The sequence below is a fragment of the Lepidochelys kempii genome, chromosome 23 (assembly GCF_965140285.1).
Source record: "Lepidochelys kempii isolate rLepKem1 chromosome 23, rLepKem1.hap1, whole genome shotgun sequence".
NCBI lineage: Eukaryota > Metazoa > Chordata > Testudines > Cheloniidae > Lepidochelys > Lepidochelys kempii.
Genome location: NC_136402.1, coordinates 2,763,149 through 2,786,322, shown reverse-complemented (window position 1 = coordinate 2,786,322; position 23,174 = coordinate 2,763,149). Strand labels below are relative to the sequence as shown.

Below are 23,174 nucleotides of genomic sequence, written 5' to 3'. Positions count from 1 at the left end.
CCCCTAAGTGGTGCCTGGTTAAGGAGGCAGTGAGCAGAGACCCAGAGATCCGGGTGCCGCCCAAGCCTGGGGCCCATGGAGAGTCCCAGAAGACACTGGCCACTCCAACTGCCCCGACATTTGGCACCTAGACCCCCTAGACCTAACAAAGGCCTGAGGGGGCCAGCTGGGGTTGTTAAGTGGGGGCAGCTGGAGGCAGGGGAGAGGCACCAGGACTGGGACTCAGGGGGGCTGCCCCGAGGGCGACGTCCCTGGGCTGGTGGAGTCTCAGACGGCTCCGTGGGGGTCACGTCCCCCCCAGGACTCCCCCTCACCCCCGGACCACCCACGTTTTGGGCAGCTTGGTCTTCTTGAGGTTCTCCTCAGCCTTCTCGTCGGCCATGCCCACGTGACAGCCCAGAGCCAGCAGTGTCCTGCGGGGAGACAGTAATGGGGGGGGTGGGGGGGAGGTCAGCTCCCCGACAGAGCCTCCGGCCCTGCCGCTGCCCCCAAGAGACGAGCTCCCCACCGCATCCCCCCACCCCCAAGAGACGAGTCCCGCACCCCTTCCCTCCGCTGCCACCCCCCAAGAGATGAGACCCCCACCCCGAGACGAGCCCCCCACTGCATCCCCCCACCCCCATGAGATGAGTCCCACACCCCTTTCCTCTGCTGCCAGCCCCCCCAAGAGACGAGACCCCACTCCCAGCCACCACCCCAAGATGAGTCCCCCCTCCTTCCACTGCCACCCTCCAAGAGATGAGACCCCCACCCCGAGACAAGCCCCCACTTCATCCCCCCACCCACAAGACGAGTCCCACACCCCTTTCCTCCGCTGCCAGCCCCCCAAGAGATGACCCCCCCATCCCCCACGAGACGAGACCCCCCCCAAGAAATGAGTCCCCCCTCCCTCCACTGCCACCCCCCGAGAGATGAGTCCCCCACCCATCCCCCACCCCCAGCTGACTAGCTCCCCCACCCATTCCCCACCCCCAAGAGACGAGCCCTCTCCCCCATCCCCCTGCTCAGCCACCGCCACCCCCTCTCCCCCATCCCAATCCTCCCCCCATCCCAGCTGGACCTCCCTCACCCACCCCCTTGTGTGGAGAGGGGTCTCATGCCCCCACGTCCTCAGCCCTGCCAGCCCCGCCTTAGGCCCCGTGGCTCCCCGCCCTCCCCCATGCTTCTCGAGTCGTCCCCCCCGACGTTACCCCCCATCTCCCCCGCACCGCTCACTTCAGGGTCTCCCCCGACATCTGCAGGTTGTAATTTCTCTCCGGCTCGGGCAGGCTGTGGAAATCCAGCAGGCAGGGGTGCAGCCTCTTGTTGTCGTCCCGGATCTGACGGGGGGCGGGGGGGTCAGCGACCCACTGACACCCCGACCCGAGTCCCTCCCAACCCCCGCTCAGCCAGCACCAGCAGTGGGTTCTGGGAAAGGTGCTGGGTGGGGCTGGCAGGCACAGGCAGAGCTGGGGAGATCTGGGGGGCAGGGGCTGGGGCCAGGCTGGGCGACTCTGGGGGTACGGGCTGGGAGTTCTGGGGACACGGGCTGGGCGGTTCTGGGGGTACGGGCTGGGCTGGAGGTTCTGGGGGGCAGGGGCTGGGCTGGGCGGTTCTGGGGGGCAGGGGCTGGGCTGGAGGTTCTGGGGGGCAGGGGCTGGGCTGGGCGGTTCTGGGGGGCAGGGGCTGGAGCTGGAGGTTCTGGGGGACAGGGGCTGGCTGGGCGGTTCTGGGGGGCAGGGGCTGGAGGTTCTGGGGGGCAGGGGCTGGGAGTTCGGGGGACACGGGCTGGGCTGGGCGGTTCTGGGGGTACGGGCTGGGAGTTCTGGGGGCAGAGGCTGGGCTTGGCGGTTCTGGGGGGTAGAGGTGCCCACCCCCTCACGCCTGGGGGCACCTGCCAGTCACAGGGGGGAGAGGTTGGAGCAGGGGCAGAGGCGTCCCCGGTGGGAAGCAGTAGGGATGGATGGGGGGGTAGGCAGGGGCCTGTGGGGGGGTACTGGGGGCACTCACGGGCCTATAGAGACAGGAGGTGACTGGGGAGCACTCAGGGGCCCATGTCTGGGCTCGGTGTAGGCCCGTAGGGAGATAGAGGGGGTACTCATGGACCCACAGGGGACACACATGGTCCTATAGGGATGGAGGGAGGGCTGTGAGGCACTCGCAGCCCTGTAGGGAGCTATGGGGGGGCACTTGCGGGCCCATTGGGGGGTACAGGGAGCATTTGCAGGCCTGTACGGGGTATGGGGGCACTCGCGGGCCTGTAGGGAGCTATGGGGGGGCATTTGCGGTCCCACAGCAGGATGTGGGTGGCACTTGCAGGCCGATAGGTGGTTATGGGGGGCACTCGCGGGCCTGTATGGGGGTACAGTGGGGCACTCACGGGCCCGTAGGTCCAGCCCTGCTCGATCCGGGTCAGCGCCCACAGCTCGTGGATATTCTCCGCCAGCTTCTCACGGATCCTCTCCAGGTGTGGGGGGAGGACGATCTGCAGGGACAGGGGTTAGACGGGCCCCCCAGCCTTGGGGGACACCCCCGAGCGGGTCCCGCCCTCCCCGCGGGGGCTCCTGACGAGGGCGGGGGGTCAGCGCCTGGGGGCAATATGCACTGGGCGGCTGCCCACAGCCCTGGGGCCAGGCTGGACCCATCGTCCCCGCACCTTCCCCCCCAAACCCCACGGGTTGGGGTAGGTTGAGCGCCCGCCCCACAACCCCCCTTGGGACAGGTTGGGTCCCTCCTCCCGACCCCCGCCCCAGACCAGGTGGGGGTCTCTCCCCCCAAGTCCCTCCAAAGCCAGGCAGGGTCCCCCCCCTGAACACCCCGCCCCGGAGCCAGGCGGGGGGGGCACTACCTGTTGGGTGTCCACGGGGCAGGGGGTGAAGGCCGTGTGGGACAGGGACTGGGTGGGCCCCAGCAGGCTGCGGACCTTCCCCGCGTCCTGCCTGTACTCCTTGATGGACTCCACCCGCATCCGCTCGCGGGGCAGCAGGGCCTCGAAGCAGGGCGCGTAGCCCGGGGGGGGCAGGAACTTGAAGTCGCCGTGGCGGCCCCCCAGGAGGAAGCGGACCCTGTGGGGGGATGGTGAAGGCTGGACCCCTCCCCCACAGCCCCCCCTCTCTGGATTCCCCCTCCCTGCTGGCCCCCTTCCCTCACCAATTCTCCCACCCTGCCGCCCCCCACAACTGCCTTCTCCTCCCCCGCAGCCCCCCTCCCTGCTGAACCCCTCCCCTGCTCCTCCCTCCCCAATTCTCCCCCCCTTTAACCCCCACAACCACCTTCTCCTCCCCCGCAGCCCCCCTCCCTGGATTTCCCCTCCCTGCTGAACCCCTCCCCAATTCTCCCCCCCCTTTAACCCCCACAACCACCTTCTCCTCCCCCACAGCCCCCCTCCCTGGATTTCCCCTCCCCTGCTCCTCCCTCCCCAATTCTCCCCCCCCTTTAACCCCCACAACCACCTTCTCCTCCCCCACAGCCCCCCTCCCTGGATTTCCCCCCCGCTGACCCCCACCCCCTTCTGCCCCCCCACCAATTCTCCCACCCCCCACAACCGCCCTCTCCTCCCCCAACCCCATCAGCTCCCTCCCCCCCAGCCCCTTCCCCACCCTGGTCAGCCCCCTCTTCGACCCTCCCCTTCCTCTCCCCTCCACCCCCAGCCCGCCCCCTATCCCTCCTCCCCACCCCCAATCCCCCTTCTCACCCCCGGGTCCCGACTCACTTGATGCCAGCGGAGAAGCTGACCACGGGGAAGAAGAGCCCGTCCACGTTGAAGTTCTCGAACATGCCCTGCACGGGGAAGCCGCTGATGCGGAAGGACATGCTGGGCACGCTCAGGTCCAGGCAGCAGCTCACCACGTCGTCGGCCGCCAGCGTGTGCTGGCCAGGCGAGGCCACGGCGCGGGCCACGCCACCTGAGCCGGCGGAGAGAGGCCGGGCTGAGCGGCGAGCGCAAGGAGCGGGGCGGAGCGCGGGTGCGAAAAGACGCGGCGAGAGGCCGAGGGGGAGGGAAACGCGGGTGCGAGGAGGGGCGGGGGGGGCTGACCAGGGCATGCTGGCTAGTAACGTCCACATTCGGCACAAGCGGCCGCTCCGGAGCCGAATCTGGCCTATGCTCTTCTCTGACGCTAGGTATCCCGGCACGCCTGGGCTGAACGCAGCACGGGCTCGGGCCACGCGGGTGTTTTCCCACCGTGACGGGCAGGGAGCTTTTCGCCCTGGCACGTCCCAAAGGAGGAAGACAAGACGCATGACTGCCCTGCCCTGGCACCAGGGGAGGAGGGGCCTTTGCAGCCGTTGGTACCAGCGACGCCTGCGTCCAGAGCAGAGAGAAGGGGTGCGCCGGGACACCAGGGAGCCGCGCTGGACAGCCCGGGACTCGTCCACAGGTTAGGTATAAACAGACGGCTTTAGGGGTGTCATCCGGGGAGCAAGGTGAACGGAACGACGCCGCAGGGCACGGCTTCCCGGCGACTGGGATCGTACCGAGCCTCGCTCTCACGGACTTTTGGCAAACCCCAGACTGACGTGGGCCATTTCGGCCCCTGAATCTATTTCATACCGAACCGAGGTCAAGCAACAGACGGTGCAATTTCCCACAGGGTGCAAAGAGCAGGCAGAAGGGTGCAAGGACAAGCGTGCCAGAGAGAATACACAAGAGAGTGTCCGTTTTGTGCGACCACCTGAGTAATGAATGTGCAAGAGGCCATGCAAGAGGGTCAGTGTGCACATCAGAGTGCAAAAGAACGTGCAAGAGAAATAGGGTGTGCATAAGTGTGCATGGCTCAGTGTGCAACGAGTGTGCAAGACCGTGTCAGCACACACGAGAGAATGTGTGGGCATGAGAGTGCGCAAAAGAGAACACACAACAGAATGCGTGTACAAGAGTGGATGAGTGAGTGTGCACTGAACACGTGTGCAAGAACAAGCAAGCGAATGTTGATGTGCGCAGAAGCGTGCAAAAGAGAAACAGGGTGTGCATAAGAGCAGGCACGAGTTAGCATGCAACAAGTGTGCAAGGCAGTGCACACAAGGTAATGGGCATGCATAAGGGTGTGTGTGTGTGTGCAGAGTGTGCAAGAACCTGAGTGTGAAAAGAGCATGCACAAGACAGCGCGTGCAAGAATGTGCATAAGTGGGTGCAGAAGGAGGGCGTGCAAACTCACATGCCAAAGAGAGCATGTGAGCGTGCAAGAGGGGGCCTGGGCACTCCCCCGTGCGGCACCGCCATGCCTGCTCCTTTGCACGCCCGCCAGAGCAGCCATGCGGGCAGGCCCTGGGCAGCGCCGGGCTCGTACCTGACCAGAGGTGCAGGCCGTCGAAGCCGAAGGAGTACAGGTCGTCCCCCACGCCGTTGCCGCCCCAGCCCTCCCCGCCCCCGGGGTAGGGGCTGTAGCCCTCGGTCATGGCCCAGCCCACGCGCAGGTGGGTGGCCTGCGCCGTGACGAAGGGCTCCACGTAATCCACGATCAGCTCGTAGTACCACTTCTTGTACTGCGTCGAGCCCTCGTGCGTGCCCAGGAAGATGTTGGGACGCATGCTGCGGGGGAGAGAGAAGGGGGAGGGTTGGCACCAGGGAGGGACGGGCTCGGGGGGCAGGAAGGGACCCCCCACTCCACCAGGGCACATTACACCTCTTGCAAACTACAAGGTACTACCCCTCACCCAGTGCTGGGATGCAGCCACCTCTGGGGTGGGGCACAAGGGCGGTTTAACAGCTGTTTGGGGCCGCCCTCACCTGGTGACGTGGTTAATGAGGTTGGTCTGCAGGAGCAGGTCGCGGCGGGGGAGCAGGTTCTCGGTGATGAGGTTCTGGTTGGAGCGCACGGCCACCCCGTTGCAGACGCACAGAGAGCAGAGCACATCGAGCACCTACCGGGACGGGGAGAGGAGTCAGCGCCGGGCTCTCACCTGGGATATGGGACCCCAGCCCGGCCCCACCAGCCAGCCACTGGACGCCCCAGGGAAGGGACCGAGTGCCATTCAAAACAGAGGGGGGGCGGATCGGGGTGTGCTTGGAGCACACTTCCCTGTGGCTAGTCCCTGCCCCCCAGGGCCCATAGGGGGCAGATCGGGGGCATGGCTGGAGCTCCCTGCCCTGTGGCTAGTCTCTGCCCCCCAGGGCCCATAGGGGGCAGATCGGGGGCATGGCTGGAGCTCCCTGCCCTGTGGCTAGTCTCTGCCTCGTAGGGCCCATGGTGTGGGGGGAGCAGTGTGAGTTACAGCAGCCCAGGGGTCGCTCTACCTGACAGCAGGGGGCAGACAGGGCCCCAAATGTGGAACCCCACAGGGCCTTCCCACCCGTCCCCCACCTGTCCCTGCCCCCAAGGCAGGGACGGGAGAGCCGAGGATTCAGCCCTGGGGCTGCGGGCCACCTCACCTTGTGGTTGCGTCCGTGCTTGTCCAGCAGGGAGATGATGGATTTGATGTGGTTCTCCTGGATGATGTTCAGCACCTCGGGGCTCTCGATAAGGACGCAGTACAGCACCTCCAGGATCCCTGGCAGGGGGCGGGACTGAGCCGTGAGTCCGTGTGCACGCGTGACCATGCAAGTGTCACACACGCATCGGGGGGGGGAGGGGGGGGAAGAAGGGGAACCGCTCGGTGTGGCCACGCGGGCGAGCATGCCCCGGGATCCGCACGGGCAGAGACCCAGCCGCCCCACGCTGCCCCGCGCACGGGTGTGGATTCACGTATCTGCTCCTATGTGCTCACGTACCGCCGGGTGCGTCCACACACGCCCCGCACGGATCTGCGGGGAGCACACGCGTGTGTCTCCGCCCACACCTTGGCCAGGCGGGGGAGGTCCCAGCCGTTGGACCCCCGCCCCCACGCTCGCCCCCCCTCCCCCCCCGGCCAGGGGCCCTCATCCCGCCCAGCTCCCGCCCCCCCGTCCTGCCCAGCCTCACCGGAGGAGGCCTCCAGCCGGTCGAGCTTGCTGACCAGCCAGTCCAGGTTGCTGGAGAAGAGAGCGCAGTTGGAGCGGTTGCCCCGGATCAGCGAGGCTGCGGGGCGAGAGACGGGCCGTCAGCCGGGGGGCACCCCAGAGCAGGACCCTCCCTCCCGCCCCTCCGCCCAGCGGGCAGGCCCACGGCTCAGCATGGGGAAATCCAGCAGCTGGGGCCGGTTTCTGCCCCGGCCCCGCCTGGGTCAGCCGCTCTCCGCAGGGCAGGCCCCATCACTACGCCCAGACGCAGCCCCCCTGGCCTCCCCCAGCTCCGCAGACCCGGCCCTCCACCGGGGAGAGAGGGGGGCGCGGATCCCACGCACCCAGCAGCTCGTACAGCAGGTTGACGATCTCCTTCCAGGACTCGGCCGCCTCCTCGCCCGCGAACTCGGCGAAGTGGGCGGCCGTGCTGTACAGGTTGAGGCGGTCGATGCAGTTCAACACCAGCGTGATCATGCCCTGCGGGGAGCCGAGCGCAGCCGTCACCCCCCAGGGCACCAGCCCCCCAACCCGCCAGGGGCTGAAGCCGAGCACAGCCCTCCCCCCACCAGCAGAGACCCCCCTTCAGGCCCCCTCCGCTGGCTCCTGTCCCCTCCTGCCCATCCCAAAGCTTACCCTGCCACTGAGATGCAGCCACCTCTGGGGTGGGGTGGGGCAGCTGTTTATACAGGGATCCCTCGCCCGCGGCTGAATGTCGCTCCCTGCCGCACAGCGCCCCCTAGCACGGCCTTGGAGCTGGCACTGACTGCGAGGGGACAGCGCCCCCTACTGAGCCCCCCATAGCACAGTGCCTCCTAGCACTGCCCTAGACTGCCGGGGGAGAGTTCCTGCAGTGTGCAATGACACGTCCCACCCCCGAACTGACCCCGTGGCCCCCCCACGCTGACCCCACTCCCTCCCTCTGCGCTGGCCCCGTGCCCCCCGCTTCCCACTGACCTCCTCCTGGAAGAGGTTCTGGCGGCTCTTGAGCGAGCGGAGCCGGCCCTGCTTCTCCTCATGCCGCAGCTCCTCCTCCGGGTGCTGGAAGTAGGTGATCAGGTCCCGAAGGCTCAGGATCATCCCGTCGATGGGCATCGCGGCCCCGGCGCCCGCCTTGCCCTTCCCGCTCAGGCTGTCCAGGCCCCTGCCAGCACCGCGGAGGGAGGGGGTCAGCCTAGCCCCACTGCCCAACCCTGCTCGGGGCTGATCCCACCGCTCACACCAGAAGGCAAAGGGCCAGAGTCCAGCAGGGAGGGCAGTGGACTTGGGGGAGCTGAGGGAGGCAGGAGAGCCATCAGAAGCAGGGCAGATGGGGGGAGCCAGCCAAGGGGGGCAGCAAAGCAGTAGCAGTGGGAGGGAGCCAGGATGGGAGGCAGAGAGAAGGGGAGCTGAGGGGGTCCAGGGGCTTTGCTGGGGAAGGGGAGGAGTCAACGAGGGGGGTAAGAGGGAGATGTGGGAGCAAGGGGGAGGGCGCAAGGTGCAGAGGCGAGGGGTGCCTAGGAACAGGGCCTGCTCAGGGGCAGGGGAGAGACTGCGCCCACCCCCTCCCCAGCTCAGGGGTTCCCAGAGCGCGACCTGCTCCCTGCACCCCCCCTGCAGACACCCAGACCCGTCACTCGCCCCCTGGGGACTGGCCCCCAGAGCTGGCAGGGGGCACCAGCCAGGCTGCTTAGCATTCTGGGGCGGCAAACGGGGGGGGACCAGAGCATCCACCCAGCCGACTGCAGGGGGGCATGGTCACTGGAGAGATCAGCCCCCTCCCCGATCTTCACAACCCCCCCAGCCAGGTCAAGCCCCCCCATCTCCAACCTCTCCCCGGGTTCTGCACACCCCCCTCCCCCGATCTGCAATGTCCCCCAGGGTTCGTCCCCTGCATTTCCCAGGCCCCGCCTGGGACACAGACCCCTCCCCATGCTCTCCCCAGGGTTCAACCCCCAGCCCTGCGAGCCCCCAGGTACCCCCCCGGTTCGGCCCACCGGACAAAGTGGGTGTAGAGGCCGCTGGTGCTGTAGATGATGCGGGCAGCCTGCGACTCCTCGTGCTGGCAGCGGGTCAGCGACAGGGCGTCGTCCATGTGCCCCTCCTGGTGCAGGATGGCCTGGGGGGCGGGCAGAGCCGTGGGGTGAGCGGGGAATGGGAACCCCCCGAACCCGGCCGCCCCCCTTCCTCTGGGCAGCCCCAGGGAACCCCCCAGTGTGTCCCGCCCACCCCCCCTTCCTCTGGGCAGCCCCAAGGACCTCCCCCCCTCCGGCGCGTCCCGCCAGCCCCCACCTTCCTCTTGAGCAGCCCCAGGCGCAGGGCCTTGGCATCGGGGGCGGCGTACGTCAGCCACAGGCCGCTGGCCGCATGCTGCACGAAGCACATGGTCTCGCCGTACTTGATCTCGGCGGCCCCCATGCCCTCCACGTCCCGCTTGGGCGCCACGTCCAGCTTCTCCTGCGGGGGGGGGGGGGGCGAGAATGGGGGGGAGGGGGACCGTGAGTGGGGGGGAGGGGATGCCGGGAACGGGGGGGGGGGGGCGCCGTGAGTGTGGGGGGAGGGGGTGCTGGGAACTGGGGGGGGGGCGCCGTGAGTGTGGGGGGAGGGGGTGCTGGGAACTGGGGGGGGGGGCGCCATGAATGTGGGGGGAGGGGGCGCCATGGGCCTGCCACGGGTGTGAGTGGGAGGGGGTGTGCTGTGAGTGTGCGGGGAGGGGGTGCCGGGATAGCGGGGGGAAGGGGCGCCATGGGTGTGAGTGGGAGGGGGGGCACCGTAAGCATGGGGGGAGGGGGGCCGTGAGTGTGGGGGACAGGTGGAAACTTCAAGAAAAGTTTTTGGGTCTGACACCCCCCCCCCCCCCCGCGCTCACCTTGGAGGCGCGGAAGCAGAAGGCCGTGGCCTTGGTGTTGGCTTTCTCGGCGTCCACCACGACCAGCCCCTTCTCCTCGGCCAGCCCCAGGTAGCGCCCGGTGGTGACGTGCCGCACCCGGAACAGCTGCCCCCACCGCATGTAGCTCCCACTCCAGCTGCCGGGGGGGGGCGGGGGGCAGAGAAACCCAGTGCTATTGCCATACGCCGGCTCTGGGCCCCCCAGCTCCACGGGACGTGGGTCATCCCAGCCCCACTGGCCCCCATCGCCGGGACCCCCCCTTCCCGCCCGCTGGATTCAAACCCGCCCCCCGACCTCCCCAATCCGTACAGTCCCCAGCCCTCCTGGTCTGTACAGTCCCCAACCTCCCCCCGGTCCCCAATTCCTCCCCGGTCCATACAGTCCCCCACACCCTGGTCAATACAGTCCCCCAGGTCTACACAGTCCCCCACCCCTGGTCAATACAGTCCCCTACGTCCGTACAGTCCCCCACCCCCTGGTCCGTACAATTGTGTCCCCACCCCAACCCCGGCCTAAACAGTCACTCACTTCCCCATCCATACAGTCCCTGATCCTCCAGTCCATGCAGTTTCCCCCACCCCGGGCCATACAGTTTTCCACTTTCCTGTCCATACAGTCCCTGTGCACACCCCACATCATCCAGCACCATTATCTCAGCTGACACCATCTGTGACGAAGTGGGGCTGTTCTTAACGTTTCCTCTGAATAGTCTGGGGGTGCCTCAGTTTCCCCTGGGCAGTTCTTAAGTATCTAGGGGGTGGGGTGAGGGTGTATGATCGTTGCAGAGCCCTCGAGGGCCGGTGTGTGCAGGGATCTGGACACAGACAATGGCCGACACCCTGTTTCCTGGCAACTGATGGCCTGGGCCCTTCCCCCCTGCAAGGTGAGAGCTAAAGGGCTGGAGAACAAAGGAATCCGGTGACCTCCTGGGCCGGGAAAGGAACAAAGCCCAGAGGAGGAGGGGCTGGAGGGAGTTTCAGTTTGGGGCTGGCTGGGACATGGAGTGAAGGTCAGACGTGGTTGTCTGGCTCACTGCCCCCCAAAATGGACCCAGCTGAGGGGTCCTGTTCTCTGCACCCACAAGCTCTGTGTTAGACCATGTTCCTGTCGTCTAATAAACCTTCTGTGTTACTGGCTGGCTGAGAGTCCCGTCTGACTGCGGAGTTGGGGGGCAGGACCCTCTGGGATCCCCAGGACCCCGCCTGGGGGGACTCGCTGGGGGAAGCGCCCGGAGGGGCAGAGGAGGCTGAATGCTCCGAGGTCAGACCCAGGAAGGTGGAAGCCGGGTGAGCTGTGTGTCCTGCAGACAGGCTGCTCACAGGAAGGCGACTGCCCCAGAGTCCTGCCTGGCTTCATGGGGAGCAGGTCCAGAGCATCGCCCGGGGACTCCGTGACACCATCGTCCCAGGCCGGCGCCCCCTTTCTGGGCGGGGGGGCAGAACCTGCGATTCCCCTACCTGATGCGCAAGGGCTCCAGCCTCCAGAGGGAGCGGGCATGGGTGCAAACGGCACCGCCCTCGTAGTTCACCACCCTGCGGAGGAGAGAGAGGGAGCGTGTGGGGGGGGAAACGAGCCATGCCCCCCCCCCCCGCATCCGTGGGCGCGCAGGCCAGATCCGGCCACCCTGGCTCGCCACAGAACAGGCCGATCTCGCTAGAGACCCAGTCGGGCCCCTGATGCTGTCAATGGTGTGATGGCAGCCCCTAAAGGTACCGACGGAAACTGGGGTTGCCCCCACTGGGACAGACACTGCACAGCCCCCCCCCTCCCCTGATTGATATCGGGGCTTCTTACTGGGCTGGGTGCTGCACTGAGAGACAGTCCCTGCCCCAAAAAGCTTGCACAGGGTGGGAGGGGAAACTGAGGCACGGAGAGGGCTGTGACTCGCCTGAGGTTGCCCAGCAGGGCGGGGCAGAGCCAGGAACAGAACCCAAGAGCCTTCCCCCTCCCCCCCATCCAGCGCTGCCCCTCCCCTGGGTCACACGACCACGTCGCTCTGCATCCCCCAGCACCCCGCCCAAGGCAGGGACCCCCGGGCCACACCCTTAGCTCGAGCTCCCGGCGCTGAAGGCCACAGGTTCGAGCCCCGCTGGGGTGGGTGTCAAATCATTCTCCGGGCCGTACCTGCGCTCCTCCTCACCCTGCTCGCTGGAGGAGATGGTGAGGCATTCGTCCATGTGCCCGTGGAAGAGACGCATGACGTGACCCCCCGTCACGTACCCTGGCAGGAGAGGAGAAACCAGCAAATATCAGTGAAAGGGAGGGGAGGGACAATGACTCAGGGAACCCAGGAGTCCTGGCTCCCAGCCACTCCCTGCCCCCCGCCCGCTCTAACCACCAGACCCGACTCCATGCCCAGAGCTGGGATAGAACCCAGGAGTCCTGACCCCTCTCCCTTCTCTCTCCTATCAGAGGGGCAGGGAGTCGCCTCTACCCAGGGACCTGCAGCCCCCCAGCTGCTAGGGTCATGGCCGCAGGCTCAGGGGCCACCCCCAGGGCTGGCATGGGACAGCCACAACCCCTGGGAGCAGGGCATGGGGGAACTGACCTTCCTCGCAGCCCGAGCAGATGGGGTTCATGTTCCAGAGGGTCTGCATGAATGAGGCGTCGGCCTGCAGGTCCCCGCTGGCCGTGGAGAGGTGCTGGGAGGGGGAAGAGAGACAGAAAGGCAAGGCAGGTCAGCAGAGAGCCAGGGGAGACAAGCCCCCCGGGTGCTGCCTACACCGGCACGAACCCAGGAGTCCGGGCCGAGAACCACCTGCCTCTCCCACCTACCTATACCTAGGGTCTTGTCATTGGGTCAGCAGACACACGCCCAGGGGGCTTGCACACCCAGCCTGGTACACACGCGCATACATCCATACACACAACCCCTTGCACACGTGCAAACACATCCATGCCCCACGTGTGTGCACGCACACAACACACATGCAGGCAGGCCGGCCCGTGTGCACGGCCCTACTCACCAGGTAGCGCTCGGAGGAGACGCTGACCAAGATGAGGTCGTCCCCGACTCGAACCTTTTCGCCCTCCGACCGCTGCTTGGAGGCGGGGTGGATGGTCCACCAGCAGGCTTCCCCTGGGGTCGGGACAGACAGGGCGCGGGTGCGGCCAGCAGCCAGGGGGGCAGGGAGGGGATGGGCCCAGGGACAGCTCTGGCTCCCCTCCCAATTCTCAGGAACATGGAGACCACCCTGCCCTGGACCCTCCCGCCAGCCCAGGGCACCAGGGCAGGAACCTGGCCCTACTGGGGCACAGGCCCCATGGACTCACCCCATGGGGGCACAGCCCAGCAGCTGGGAACCCCCACCCCCTCTCCAGGAACTGGGGGCACGCAGGTGTCCCACTCCACCATCTCTCTTTAGTCTGAGCAGAGCCAGGTGCCGGCCGAGCCCCCTTGAGCGTTTGCCAGTTGACCAAGGGGCTCTGCTCCCGAACCCCTGGGGTCAGGGAGTCAGGGCTTAAGGGGCATCCAAGCAGGGAGGCGTTGCCGACCCAGCAGGAAGGTGGCAGGCGTCTGCGGCTGGCACAGGCCGCTCAGCCGGGCAAATGCGGACAAACCATGACAGTATGAATGGAAACGCTTGGCAGCTACACAGCACTGCATGCTGGATGTGACAAAGCAGGACTGTTCTTAATGCTTCCTCTGAATACTGTGTAGGTGCCTCAGTTTCCCCTAGGCATTTTGTAAGTCTCTAGGTGATGGGATAAGGGGGTGTAATTGTTGCAGAGCAAAGGGCCAGGGTATCTAAATGGCAACACTCTGCCTCCTGGCCACTGATAGCCTGGGCCCTTCCCCCTGCAAGGTGAGAGCTAAAGGGTTGGAGAACAAACGAATCCCGTGACCTCCTGGCCGGGAAAGGGACAAAGCCCAGAGAGGGGGGGCTGGAGGGAGTTTCAGTTTGGGGCTGGCTGGGGACATGGAGTGAAGGGCAGACGTGGTTGTCTGGCTCACTGCCCCCCAAAATGGACCTGGCTGAGGGATCCTGTTCTCTGCACCTACAAGCTCTGTGTTAGACCATGTTCCCGTCGTTGAATAAACCTTCTGTTTTACTGGCTGGCTGAGAGTCACGTCTGACTGCGAAGTTGGGGGGCAGGACCCTCTGGCTTCCCCAGGAGCCCACCTGGGCAGACTCGCTGTGGGAAGTGCATGGAGGGGCAGGGGATGCTGAATGCTCCGAGGTCAGCCCCAGGAAGGTGGAAGCTGGGTGAGCTGTTTCCCCTGGAGACAGGCTGCTTGCAGAGAGGAGACTTCACCAGAGTCCTGACTGGCTTCATAGAGAGCAGTTCCAGAGCATCGCCCAGGGACTCCGTGACACTGGGCAAGTGGGGAAACTGAGGCACAGTGCGGGGCAGGGACTTGCTGCAGGTCACACGGTGATCTGGGTCCAAGAAGGGGTGGGATCTAGTGCGGGGAGCCAGGAGTCCTAAGTTCTATCCCTGACCCTGGGAGGGGAGTGGTGTCCAGTGGTTAGAGCAGGGGGACTGGGAGCCAGGACTCCTGGGTTCTATTCCCCCTGGCTTGCTGGGTGAGCTTGGACAAGTCACTGCCCCTGTATGTGCCTCAGTTTCCCCAAGAGCAGTGTCTGTGCAACACCATGCACAATCGAATCCCCGTCCATGGGTGTGGCTAACGGGTACTACCATAATACACTTAATTAAGAGCAATGAAAATGTCCAGCATTGCAGTGGGTTCCGGCCCATGGCTGGGGGATCCCAGGCGCTACCGTAATACACCTAAACAACCAGCTCCGCGTTGCCCGTCACCCCTCCCATACCTGAGGCGTTCTCCTGCAGCCCCACGTCGAAGGCCAGTTTGTCCGTCAGGGACCGGGACGTGGTCAGGCAGCTCAGGTACTGTCAGGGCAGGAGGCAGAAGAGAAATGGAGGCAGCAGCATGAGTAGGGAGTGGAGCTGGCACTGCCCGGTGGTGAGGACATTGGCGTGGGAGCCAGGCCTCCTGGGTTCCCTGCCCAGCTCTGGGGGGAGAGCGGGGTCTAGGGGTTAGAGCAGGGAGCCAGGCCTCCTGGGTTCCCTGCCCAGCTCTGGAGGGAGAGCGGGGTCTAGGGGTTAGAGCAGGGAGCCACACCGGCTTTCGGAGGGTGTGACGGCGTGGGGGGATTTTCTCACTGGGTGTGCGTCTCAGTTTCCCTGTGTGCTGCGTGTGTAGCGAGGGGGTTTGTTGTTGCAGAGGAGCAGGAGTGACCTCGCCTGGCTGCGGGACCCCAGACAGCCGCTTGGAAATTGGGTGCCCAGCAACTAGTGCCTGGGACCCCCCCCCAGATTGGGAGCCACCCGGCTCTGGCCAGGAGGCTGGAAATGGGCTGAGGGGAGAGGACCCCCTGACCTGACCGGCCCAGCCCAGCCGGGTGGGGTCCAGCCAGCAGGGGAACAAAGACCCCGGGGCCTGTTTATCTGGGACCTAAGACAAAGGACGGAGGAGGAGCTGTTGCGGGAGGGGACATTCGGGGGTCGGCTGGACTGGGGATAAGGAATAGCCGGAGCCCACCTGAGCTGGGCCAGACCCAGCTGGCCGGGGCTGAGACTGGCCCTGCCTGGGCTGGGTCCAGATGTTCAATAAACCTCCCGTGTGATGCTGGTGGAGAGTCAATGCAGGCTGGAGATCGGGGTGAGGGTCCAGGGGGCCCAGAGCGAGGGGACTCCCTGAGGGGGCCCACGGCAAAGAGAGGCCGGCTGGAGGCTCAGAGGTGCGGCCCCAGAGAGAGCGAACCCCCGAGAAGGGCGTCACACTGAGCGGGATCCTCCCCGGGGCCATATGGAGCCGAGAGAGCCCGGGGCTCGGGAGTCCATGCGGGGAAGGGGCTCTCGACAGGAGTCCAGGCTCAGCCAGACACGCTGCGGAGAGATGCGGGGCTGCGGAAGGGGGCCGGAGGGCTGCCCCAGGGTGGCTCACGTCTGGCATTTGCTCCTGGCAGACACGTGCGGTGCCCCGTCGCCCCTTGGCATTCCCCAGCATGGAACGCATTACGCGGGTGTTTAAAATAGAGCCGCCCGGTCTGGACGCCTGCGAAGCAAAACAGCCCCAGCTGTCGGCAGGACCCTGGAGGGCGAAAGGTTGTAGGGCCCTGGCAGGGGCCCAGGCAGAAAGGCATTCGGGTGGGTTCTTCACCGGCACAGAAAGAAGCCAGGGGAGGAAAATAAGGCAGAGAAAGGCCGGAGCCGCTGGAAGAGCGGCACCGGAAATCGGCACAGCGCCACCGTCCCCTGCGCCAGGCGAGTGCCCAGTGCCTTGGGCGCCCCGGGGGAGCTGCAGGAGGGAGCGGTGTCTGCCCTGCTGGCCCACGGAAAGGAGTGATGCCGTGCCAACGCCGAGAGATACCCCTGGGGACCACCCAGCCACGAGACCCCACTCAGCTGTGATGTCCCACCCAGCACGTGTCCCCACCCAGCACCGCACCCCAGCCGCTGGGCCCATCATCCCGGCATCCCACCCAGCACACGTTGTAGATAAATCTCTGCATTAAGCAGGATAGCTCAGTGGTTTGAGCATTGGCCTGCTAAACCCAGGGTTGTGAGTTCAATCCTTGAGGGGGCCATTTAGGGATCTGGGGCAAAAGTTGGGGATTGGTCCTGCTTTGAGCAGGGGGTTGGACTAGATGACCTCCTGAGGTCCCTTCCAACCCTGATATTCTATTCTATGATCTTCACATAACTTTCATTTGACTTCGTATTATGCCTCTATTTTCATCCAACTTTGTATCAGATCCTTATATAGAAAACTTTGTACTGAGCTTTGGCATAATGTTAAAAAAAATATCTTTTTGCTATAAGTAGAATAAGATCTTCCCGCACCCTTTTGATCAACTGCCCTGTTGACTGAATGAGGTGTGAATGAATGATGCGAGGAAGGCCGGCACCTCCAGCCAGCTGCAACAGTTGGGGAGGGGATGGAAGCCAGACCCAAGAACAATAAAACTTCTCAAGTGGGCTGGCTAAAGGAGAGCCGACACAGTGATGGCCTTGGGGATTAGAAGCCAGCGCCTTCGTTTGGAAACACCCTCTTTGAACAGCATGGGGGGGGGGGGCAACACCCAGAGGGAAGCAGCACAAAGGACCGCGGGACACAGACCCAGATTTTGAATCTGGGCTCGACTTGGATGCGCGGGAAGCTGCTATAAAAGTGAGGTGTCTTGCAGCAGGACCCTGGGTCTCGTCTTGTCAGCAGGGGAGCATCGATCCGGATCGGCAGAAGCCCCGGCTCCACCCCTCCTCCATCTAACTCACCTGGCCAGTGAAGTTAAGGGGAGCAACTAGTTGGTAACAACAAGACGACGGAGCGTGTGTGTGTGAGTGCAGGAGTGTAATATATAGATCATACGCATAGGATACAGTGTTAATTGATATATGTATTACCAGCAAAGGAAGTCCTTGCCTTATTCCCCCTGAGAAGATCCTGTGCCGTACTTTAAGTACAACAGCGTCCGCACCCTGCACCGCACCCCAGCCGCTGGGCCCATCACCCCGGCGTCCCGCCCGGCACGCGTCCCCACCCTGCACCGCACCCCAGCCGCTGGGCCCATCACCCCGGCGTCCCGCCCGGCACGCGTCCCCACCCTGCACCGCACCCCAGCCGCTGGGCCCATCACCCCGGCGTCCCGCCCGGCACGCGTCCCCACCCTGCACCGCACCCCAGCCGCTGGGCCCATCACCCCGGCGTCCCGCCCGGCACGCGTCCCCACCCTGCACCGCACCCCAGCCGCTGGGCCCATCACCCCGGCGTCCCGCCCGGCTCGCGTCCCCACCCTGCATCGCACCCCAGCCGCTGGGCCCATCACCCCGGCGTCCCGCCCGGCACGCGTCCCCACCCTGCACCGCACCCCAGCCGCTGGGCCCATCACCCCGGCGTCCCGCCCGGCACGCGTCCCCACCCTGCATCGCACCCCAGCCGCTGGGCCCATCACCCCGGCGTCCCGCCCGGCATGTGTCCCCACCCTGTACCGCACCCCAGCCGCTGGGCCCATCACCCCGGCGTCCCGCCCTACTTTGCGCTGCTCCCTGCCCTGCCCCCCATCACTCACCATGGAGCTGTGAGAATGGCGGAGCAGGATGGCATGGCCGTAGAGCAGGGTCCTGTGCCCGCCGCCCTGTGAAGACTGGGGTGAAGCAGACAAGAGGAGGTGACCGTCAGTGAGGGAACTCAGCGCCCGCCAAAGGATGGGTGAGACCAACAACCCAGGAAGCAGCCGGAGGGGCTAATAACAGCGCTGAGACCTGCTGAACTCATCTCACTGGGGACCAACTTACCGCTGACATGAGCTCATTCAGACCAGCGACTCAGGGGTCCCGGGTGCCATCGCCCATGAGCGATGCCGCCCTCCCCTCTGTCCCTCCCCCCCGGCCCACAGCACCCACCCAGCCTCTGAGCCCCCAGAATCCAGCCCAGGGTTAAAGGGCCAGGACAGTGAGCGGCCCGGCTGACCTGACGTGGCATCGAGCCCTTGTCTCTCTCCCCGGGCATGCGAGGGGGTGGGGAGAGTGGCATCCATCCTACGTCAGCTCCCCCATGGGAGCCAATGCTGCCCCTTCCCCACCCCCACGCTGTCAGAAGGAAAGGCCACGCCCTGCCGGCCGGAGTCCAGGTACAGGTCGAGTCTGGCATGGGGGATGCTGGATACCAGGCGAAACCCCCTCCCCCTACGCCCACTGGCCCACATGCGGTTCCTGTTATTACATGGCACCTGCCAACCGAACACGATCTATTGGCACCATGAATAATAACGGCTCCGGTTCTACAGTCCATAGGCCGGATTACTAGAGAATATACAGTCATTATTTTACGGATCATATTACTAGAATATATACAGTCAGTACGGGGCAGGCTGTATTGTTCGCGGTCTCTATTGCATGGGCCATATTACTCAACTACACATGGTCATTATTGTACAGGCCTTATTACCAGTGTATCTACGGTGACTATTGCAAGGGCCAGTTATAGGGCCATCCCGCTACATATGATCATTATAACATGGGCCATGTCACGTGGTCACTACATGGTCCCTATTACCATGTATGATCATATAATATGGCTTATTATATGATTATTAAACAGGCATATGACCATATAGGAGGACTGCTGCACGTTATGCCCACATTATTGCCCGGGCCATATTGCTGTATATGATCTGTGTTACCTGGGCCATCTCATATAGTCAATATTGCCAGGGCCGCATTGCTGTATATGGTCAGTGTTATGCAGGCCATCTCATATAGTCAATATTGCCCGGGCCATATTGCTGTATATGATCAGTGTTATGCGGGCCATCTACAGTCAATATTGCCCAGGCCATATTGAAGTAATATGACCAGTATTACGTGGGCCTGGCATGCGCCTTATTTCACAGGCACTATAATAAGCTGCTGGTCGCAAGGGCCATATTGTTCTATATGTGCATGGTACCACTCTGTTATAGGAGCGCTCCTGCCCCCTCTGCCGTGCACCGTCTCAACCCACAGCGAGTAGGTTAAAGAGGCTCAGAGAGACCCTGCATCAGAAGTCTCCACCCCCAGCATGCCGAGCGAGTCCATGGGGCAGACCAAACGTGCTGCCCCAGCCCACCCCCCACACCTGCACAGTGCCCCACGCCGGGGGGCTCAGCCTGTTGGCATTTAGGGACCATGCGGTGAAGGGAGGGATGGTGGAGGATGGGATCAAAACAGCACCGCAACTGGGAATGGGAGGGGCTAGTGGGGGAGGAGGGGTCATGGGGAGATGGAGCGAAGGATGGAAGGGGGTGTCGGGGTGTGGGGGGGGGCTGCCAGGAAGGAAAGGGTTACTCAGGGGAGGCACTGGGGTTTCCACCTTGTCTCAATCGGGGTGAAAGGGGAATCACGGAGGCTCCTTTGTTCCCACCACCCAACTCCACCCAGGGATCCCGAAGCACGGCCCAAACGCGGCCAGTGCGCTGCATGGTACGTGAAAGACACCTCGCCTGGCACTGGGATGCAGCTGACTCTGGGGTGGGGCATGGGGGCCGTTTGTACAGGGACCCCTCACCTGGTGCTGAGATGCAGCCACTTATTGGGCAGGGCATGGGGGCTGTTTATACAGGGACCCCTCACCTGGCGCTGAGATGCAGCCACCTCTGGGGTGGGGCACAGGGGCTGGTTATGCAGGGACCCCTTGCCTGGCGCTGGGAGTTAGTGGTTAGAGCAGGACGACTGAGAGTCAGGACTCCTGGGTCCCCTTTCTAGTTTTGCCACGTACTCAGTGCGCGGCCTCAGGCAAACACTGGCCTGGCGCGGAGGTCGTGGGGCAGCATCCAATTGGCAAAGCACTCGGAGACCCTCCGGCAGCCAGGCAAAGGGGCACAATCAGCATCATCCCCTGGGACGCAAATCAAGGGGGTTTGTGGGAGATTCAGGAGACAGTGTCCGCCCTGCCCCCATGGGAACGGCCCTTGGGGGGTTCTAGCCGAGATAGCGGGGGTCCCATTTGGCCGCCCTAGCTCCGAAGGGGACGCTCCGTTCTCCGGAGCGGCTGCCGGGGGAGCAGGTGGGAACCCCAGCGGATGCCTGTGAGAGACGGGTGGGGGGTGTTTAGGAAGGGGAGGGTCACTGCAGTGAAATCGGCACATACCCACTTGTCCAAGTCGACACCCTAGAGCGTCGGCAGATGGGTGGAGAAGCAAAGGAGAGAGAAAGGGAGAAGAGAAGAGATGAACCGACCGCCTGCCGGGGGGAGGGAGGGAGGGCTGGCTGGGACCCCCATCCAGGGCACTGCAGACCCCCCCTGCCAGCGCTGCCTCTCCATGAGCAAAAGGCACAGGATAACCCACGGGCAGAGGGTGAGGGGACAAGGGGACATAGTCAAAAGAGCTGCCTGAGCCAGGCCTTTTCCTCCCAACTCGCCGGCGGCCTGGGGAACTCCCCGCCACTAGAGGTTGCTGCGCTAGGCAAGGTTAACGAAAAGGCGGGGCATCAATGCGGAGCCCAGCCAGAGAGAGAGAATGGAGGGGGGCCCAGAGGAGCCAGGGGGCCTCGGAGGGCTGCTCGTCGTGGGGGTCAGGCGGGAAGGTCCCATGGGGCAGGGGTCCTGGGCCATTCCTCGGAAGCAGCCAGTGACGGGACAGTGGGCTGGATGGGCCCCTGGTTCCGCTCCAGCCCCGAGACTCGCCCTGCATCTCCCTTCCCTGATCGCTTCACTCCCCCGTTCTCCGGTTCCACAGCACGGCCCCACCCCCCACTGTTCCCCCCCCCCCCGTCTCCCGCTCCGCTCTCCAGCATCCGCTGTACACCCCAGTGAGCCCCAGACACCCGCGGGGCCAACAAGCACAGCCTTGGGAGGGGAAGAGGGCCTCCCGTTTCTCCCCCAGGCAATGCCCCCCTCCCCCACGCTCACCTCGCTGCCCACCTCCACAGTGTTTGCCAGCATCTCCTGCAGGGCGCGGACAGAGAGCGACTGCTCCAGGATGAAGCAGCAGATAGCCAGGTCCGGGGGGACATTCTGCGGGGAGGAGAGAAGAGGGTCAGAGGGGGCTCTGCCATCCCCAATGGGGAACCAGACACGCGGCCCTGGAGCCACAGCCCCAAGGGGAGTGGTGGGGGAAGGAGGAGAGGACTGGAGGTGATGCGTGTCTCATAGCCCCTGCACTGCAACGGCCCAGGGGGATTCTCCCACAGGGGGCTGGCGCTTGTGGGAGAGGAAGGGGCTGAGGGAGCTGGGATTCTGGCTGCAAAGGTGGGTGGGAGATGGGGAGGGGTTTGGGCAGCAGGTTCGCGTTCCCCCATCCCCGGCCCGGGGCCCAGCGGGGACGGGGGCACCGAGGGCTCACCTGGGCATTGGAGGTCGACTCCAGGAAGCAGAGGCGGTTGCCGAAGCCCTCGGCCGCCAGGCACATCTTGATCTGCTCCTTGAGGATGGTGGCGGAGCACTGCAGGACGACTTCATCCTCCTGGGGCAAGGAGAGACGGGGCGGGGGGCTCAGGACTCCTGGCTTCTATTCCAGCCTCGAGGAGGGGAGGGGGGTCTAGTGGTTAGAGTGTGGGGGATGGAGGTTGGGAGCCAGGGCTCCTGGGTTCTACCCTGGCTCAGGGGGAGCGGTGGGGGGGGGGGTCTAGTGGTTGCGGGGGGAAGGAGAGGCTGAGAGCCAGGACGCCTGGGTTCTATCCCAGGTTCTGCCACTGTCTCACTGTGTGGACTGGGACGAACCCCTCGGTGCCCCGTTCCGCACTGTGTAACATGGGAAGGGCCTGAGGGGGTGACAGGGGCTGGGGGTGGGTTACAGGGCCGTGGGGGGGAGCTGATAGGGGATGGGGTGGCTGACAGCCAGGGGAGGGGGGTATGGATCACCCCCACTCGTGACTGTGCTATCGTCGGGAATCGAATCCAGGAGTCCTGACGCGCAGCCCCTTGCTCAACCCCCTAAACCCTGCTCCCCTTCGGTGCCGGGGGGGGGGATTCCTGCAGAGGCCCCCCCACCGACCAAAACACAATGAACGGTCCCTGCAGGTCCCCCCCAAATGCCCCCTCCCCTCTGCCCAGGGGGATCAGGGGAGGTTCCCCCCTCAGGCCGGGATGTAAACTAGTCTCAGAGCAGCCGCCTGTGCCCAGGCTTCAGCACCCGCGGGCACCTGGCCCTCCCCGTCAGTGGGGGGATCCCCCCCCCGCACCCTGGCTCTTCCCTACCCACTGCACTCGGAGAGGCAGCCGGCCGCTCCAGCAGCATCAAACCGGAGTCACTCCGGATCGAGCCCAGCGCAGGCCAGGGCTAATTAGCCCCCTTCAGAGCGGGGCTGTGGGGGCGGGCGAAGGCTCAGACACAACAGAGACCCCGTAAGTGGGGCGGGGGGGGCACATTCAGTGAGCTACAGCAGCCGGCCGCCGGTGCTCGCTCGGAGCAGAACTCATTGCCCGGGCGCCAGCCTACAGGAGCTCATTAGCCGCGCACACCAGGAGTTAGAGTGGGGGGCAGAGTGCCAGGACTCCTGGGTTCTCTCCCCAGCTCTCAGGTGGGACTGAGGTCTAGTGGTTAGCACAGGGGAGGGCTGGGAGCCAGGACTCCTGGGTTCTATTCCCATTCCCCACCCCTCAACCCGACTTCACCTCTGGGGTGAAGCACGAGGGCTGTTTATACAGGGAACCCTCATCTGGTGCTGGGATGCAGCCACCTCTGGGGTGGGGAGCGGGGGGCTGGTGAGCAGCTGCCCTGCATTTTAAGACAGGAAGTGACGGGACACCTCTTAAAGCCGCAAGGTGGGCGGAGCAGCCAAAGACATAGTGCTGAGGATGGTTGTGGGGTGGTGCTGCATTCGGGGGGGGAGAACCCCCTGCCACCCCCAGAATTGGGGGGCAGAGCTCAGCACCCCGCCAGCACCCAGCAGCTCTCATGACGGCTGGGTAGATGCAGCTCCCTCCCCACTGGCCCAGCCAGGCCCCACGGCCCCCAGGCC

The 23,174-nt window shown here is 65.0% G+C and overlaps 1 protein-coding gene across 1 annotated transcript in view; it reads right to left on the bottom strand.

Annotated features, from left to right (window-relative positions):
* RYR1 (ryanodine receptor 1) overlaps window positions 1–23,174 on the bottom strand; it is a 92,357-nt gene that overhangs the window by 62,825 nt on the left and 6,358 nt on the right. Inside the window, 23 exon segments of the mRNA XM_078850381.1 lie at window positions 330–413; window positions 1,216–1,319; window positions 2,360–2,464; window positions 2,828–3,044; window positions 3,692–3,884; window positions 5,268–5,509; window positions 5,708–5,841; window positions 6,350–6,468; window positions 6,879–6,974; window positions 7,240–7,375; window positions 7,853–8,039; window positions 8,872–8,993; window positions 9,167–9,331; window positions 9,744–9,900; window positions 11,222–11,296; window positions 11,889–11,985; window positions 12,313–12,406; window positions 12,731–12,843; window positions 14,543–14,621; window positions 17,804–17,878; window positions 20,362–20,382; window positions 21,124–21,228; window positions 21,557–21,676. Of these exon segments, the coding sequence (XP_078706507.1) occupies window positions 330–413; window positions 1,216–1,319; window positions 2,360–2,464; window positions 2,828–3,044; window positions 3,692–3,884; window positions 5,268–5,509; window positions 5,708–5,841; window positions 6,350–6,468; window positions 6,879–6,974; window positions 7,240–7,375; window positions 7,853–8,039; window positions 8,872–8,993; window positions 9,167–9,331; window positions 9,744–9,900; window positions 11,222–11,296; window positions 11,889–11,985; window positions 12,313–12,406; window positions 12,731–12,843; window positions 14,543–14,621; window positions 17,804–17,878; window positions 20,362–20,382; window positions 21,124–21,228; window positions 21,557–21,676 (2,840 nt within the window).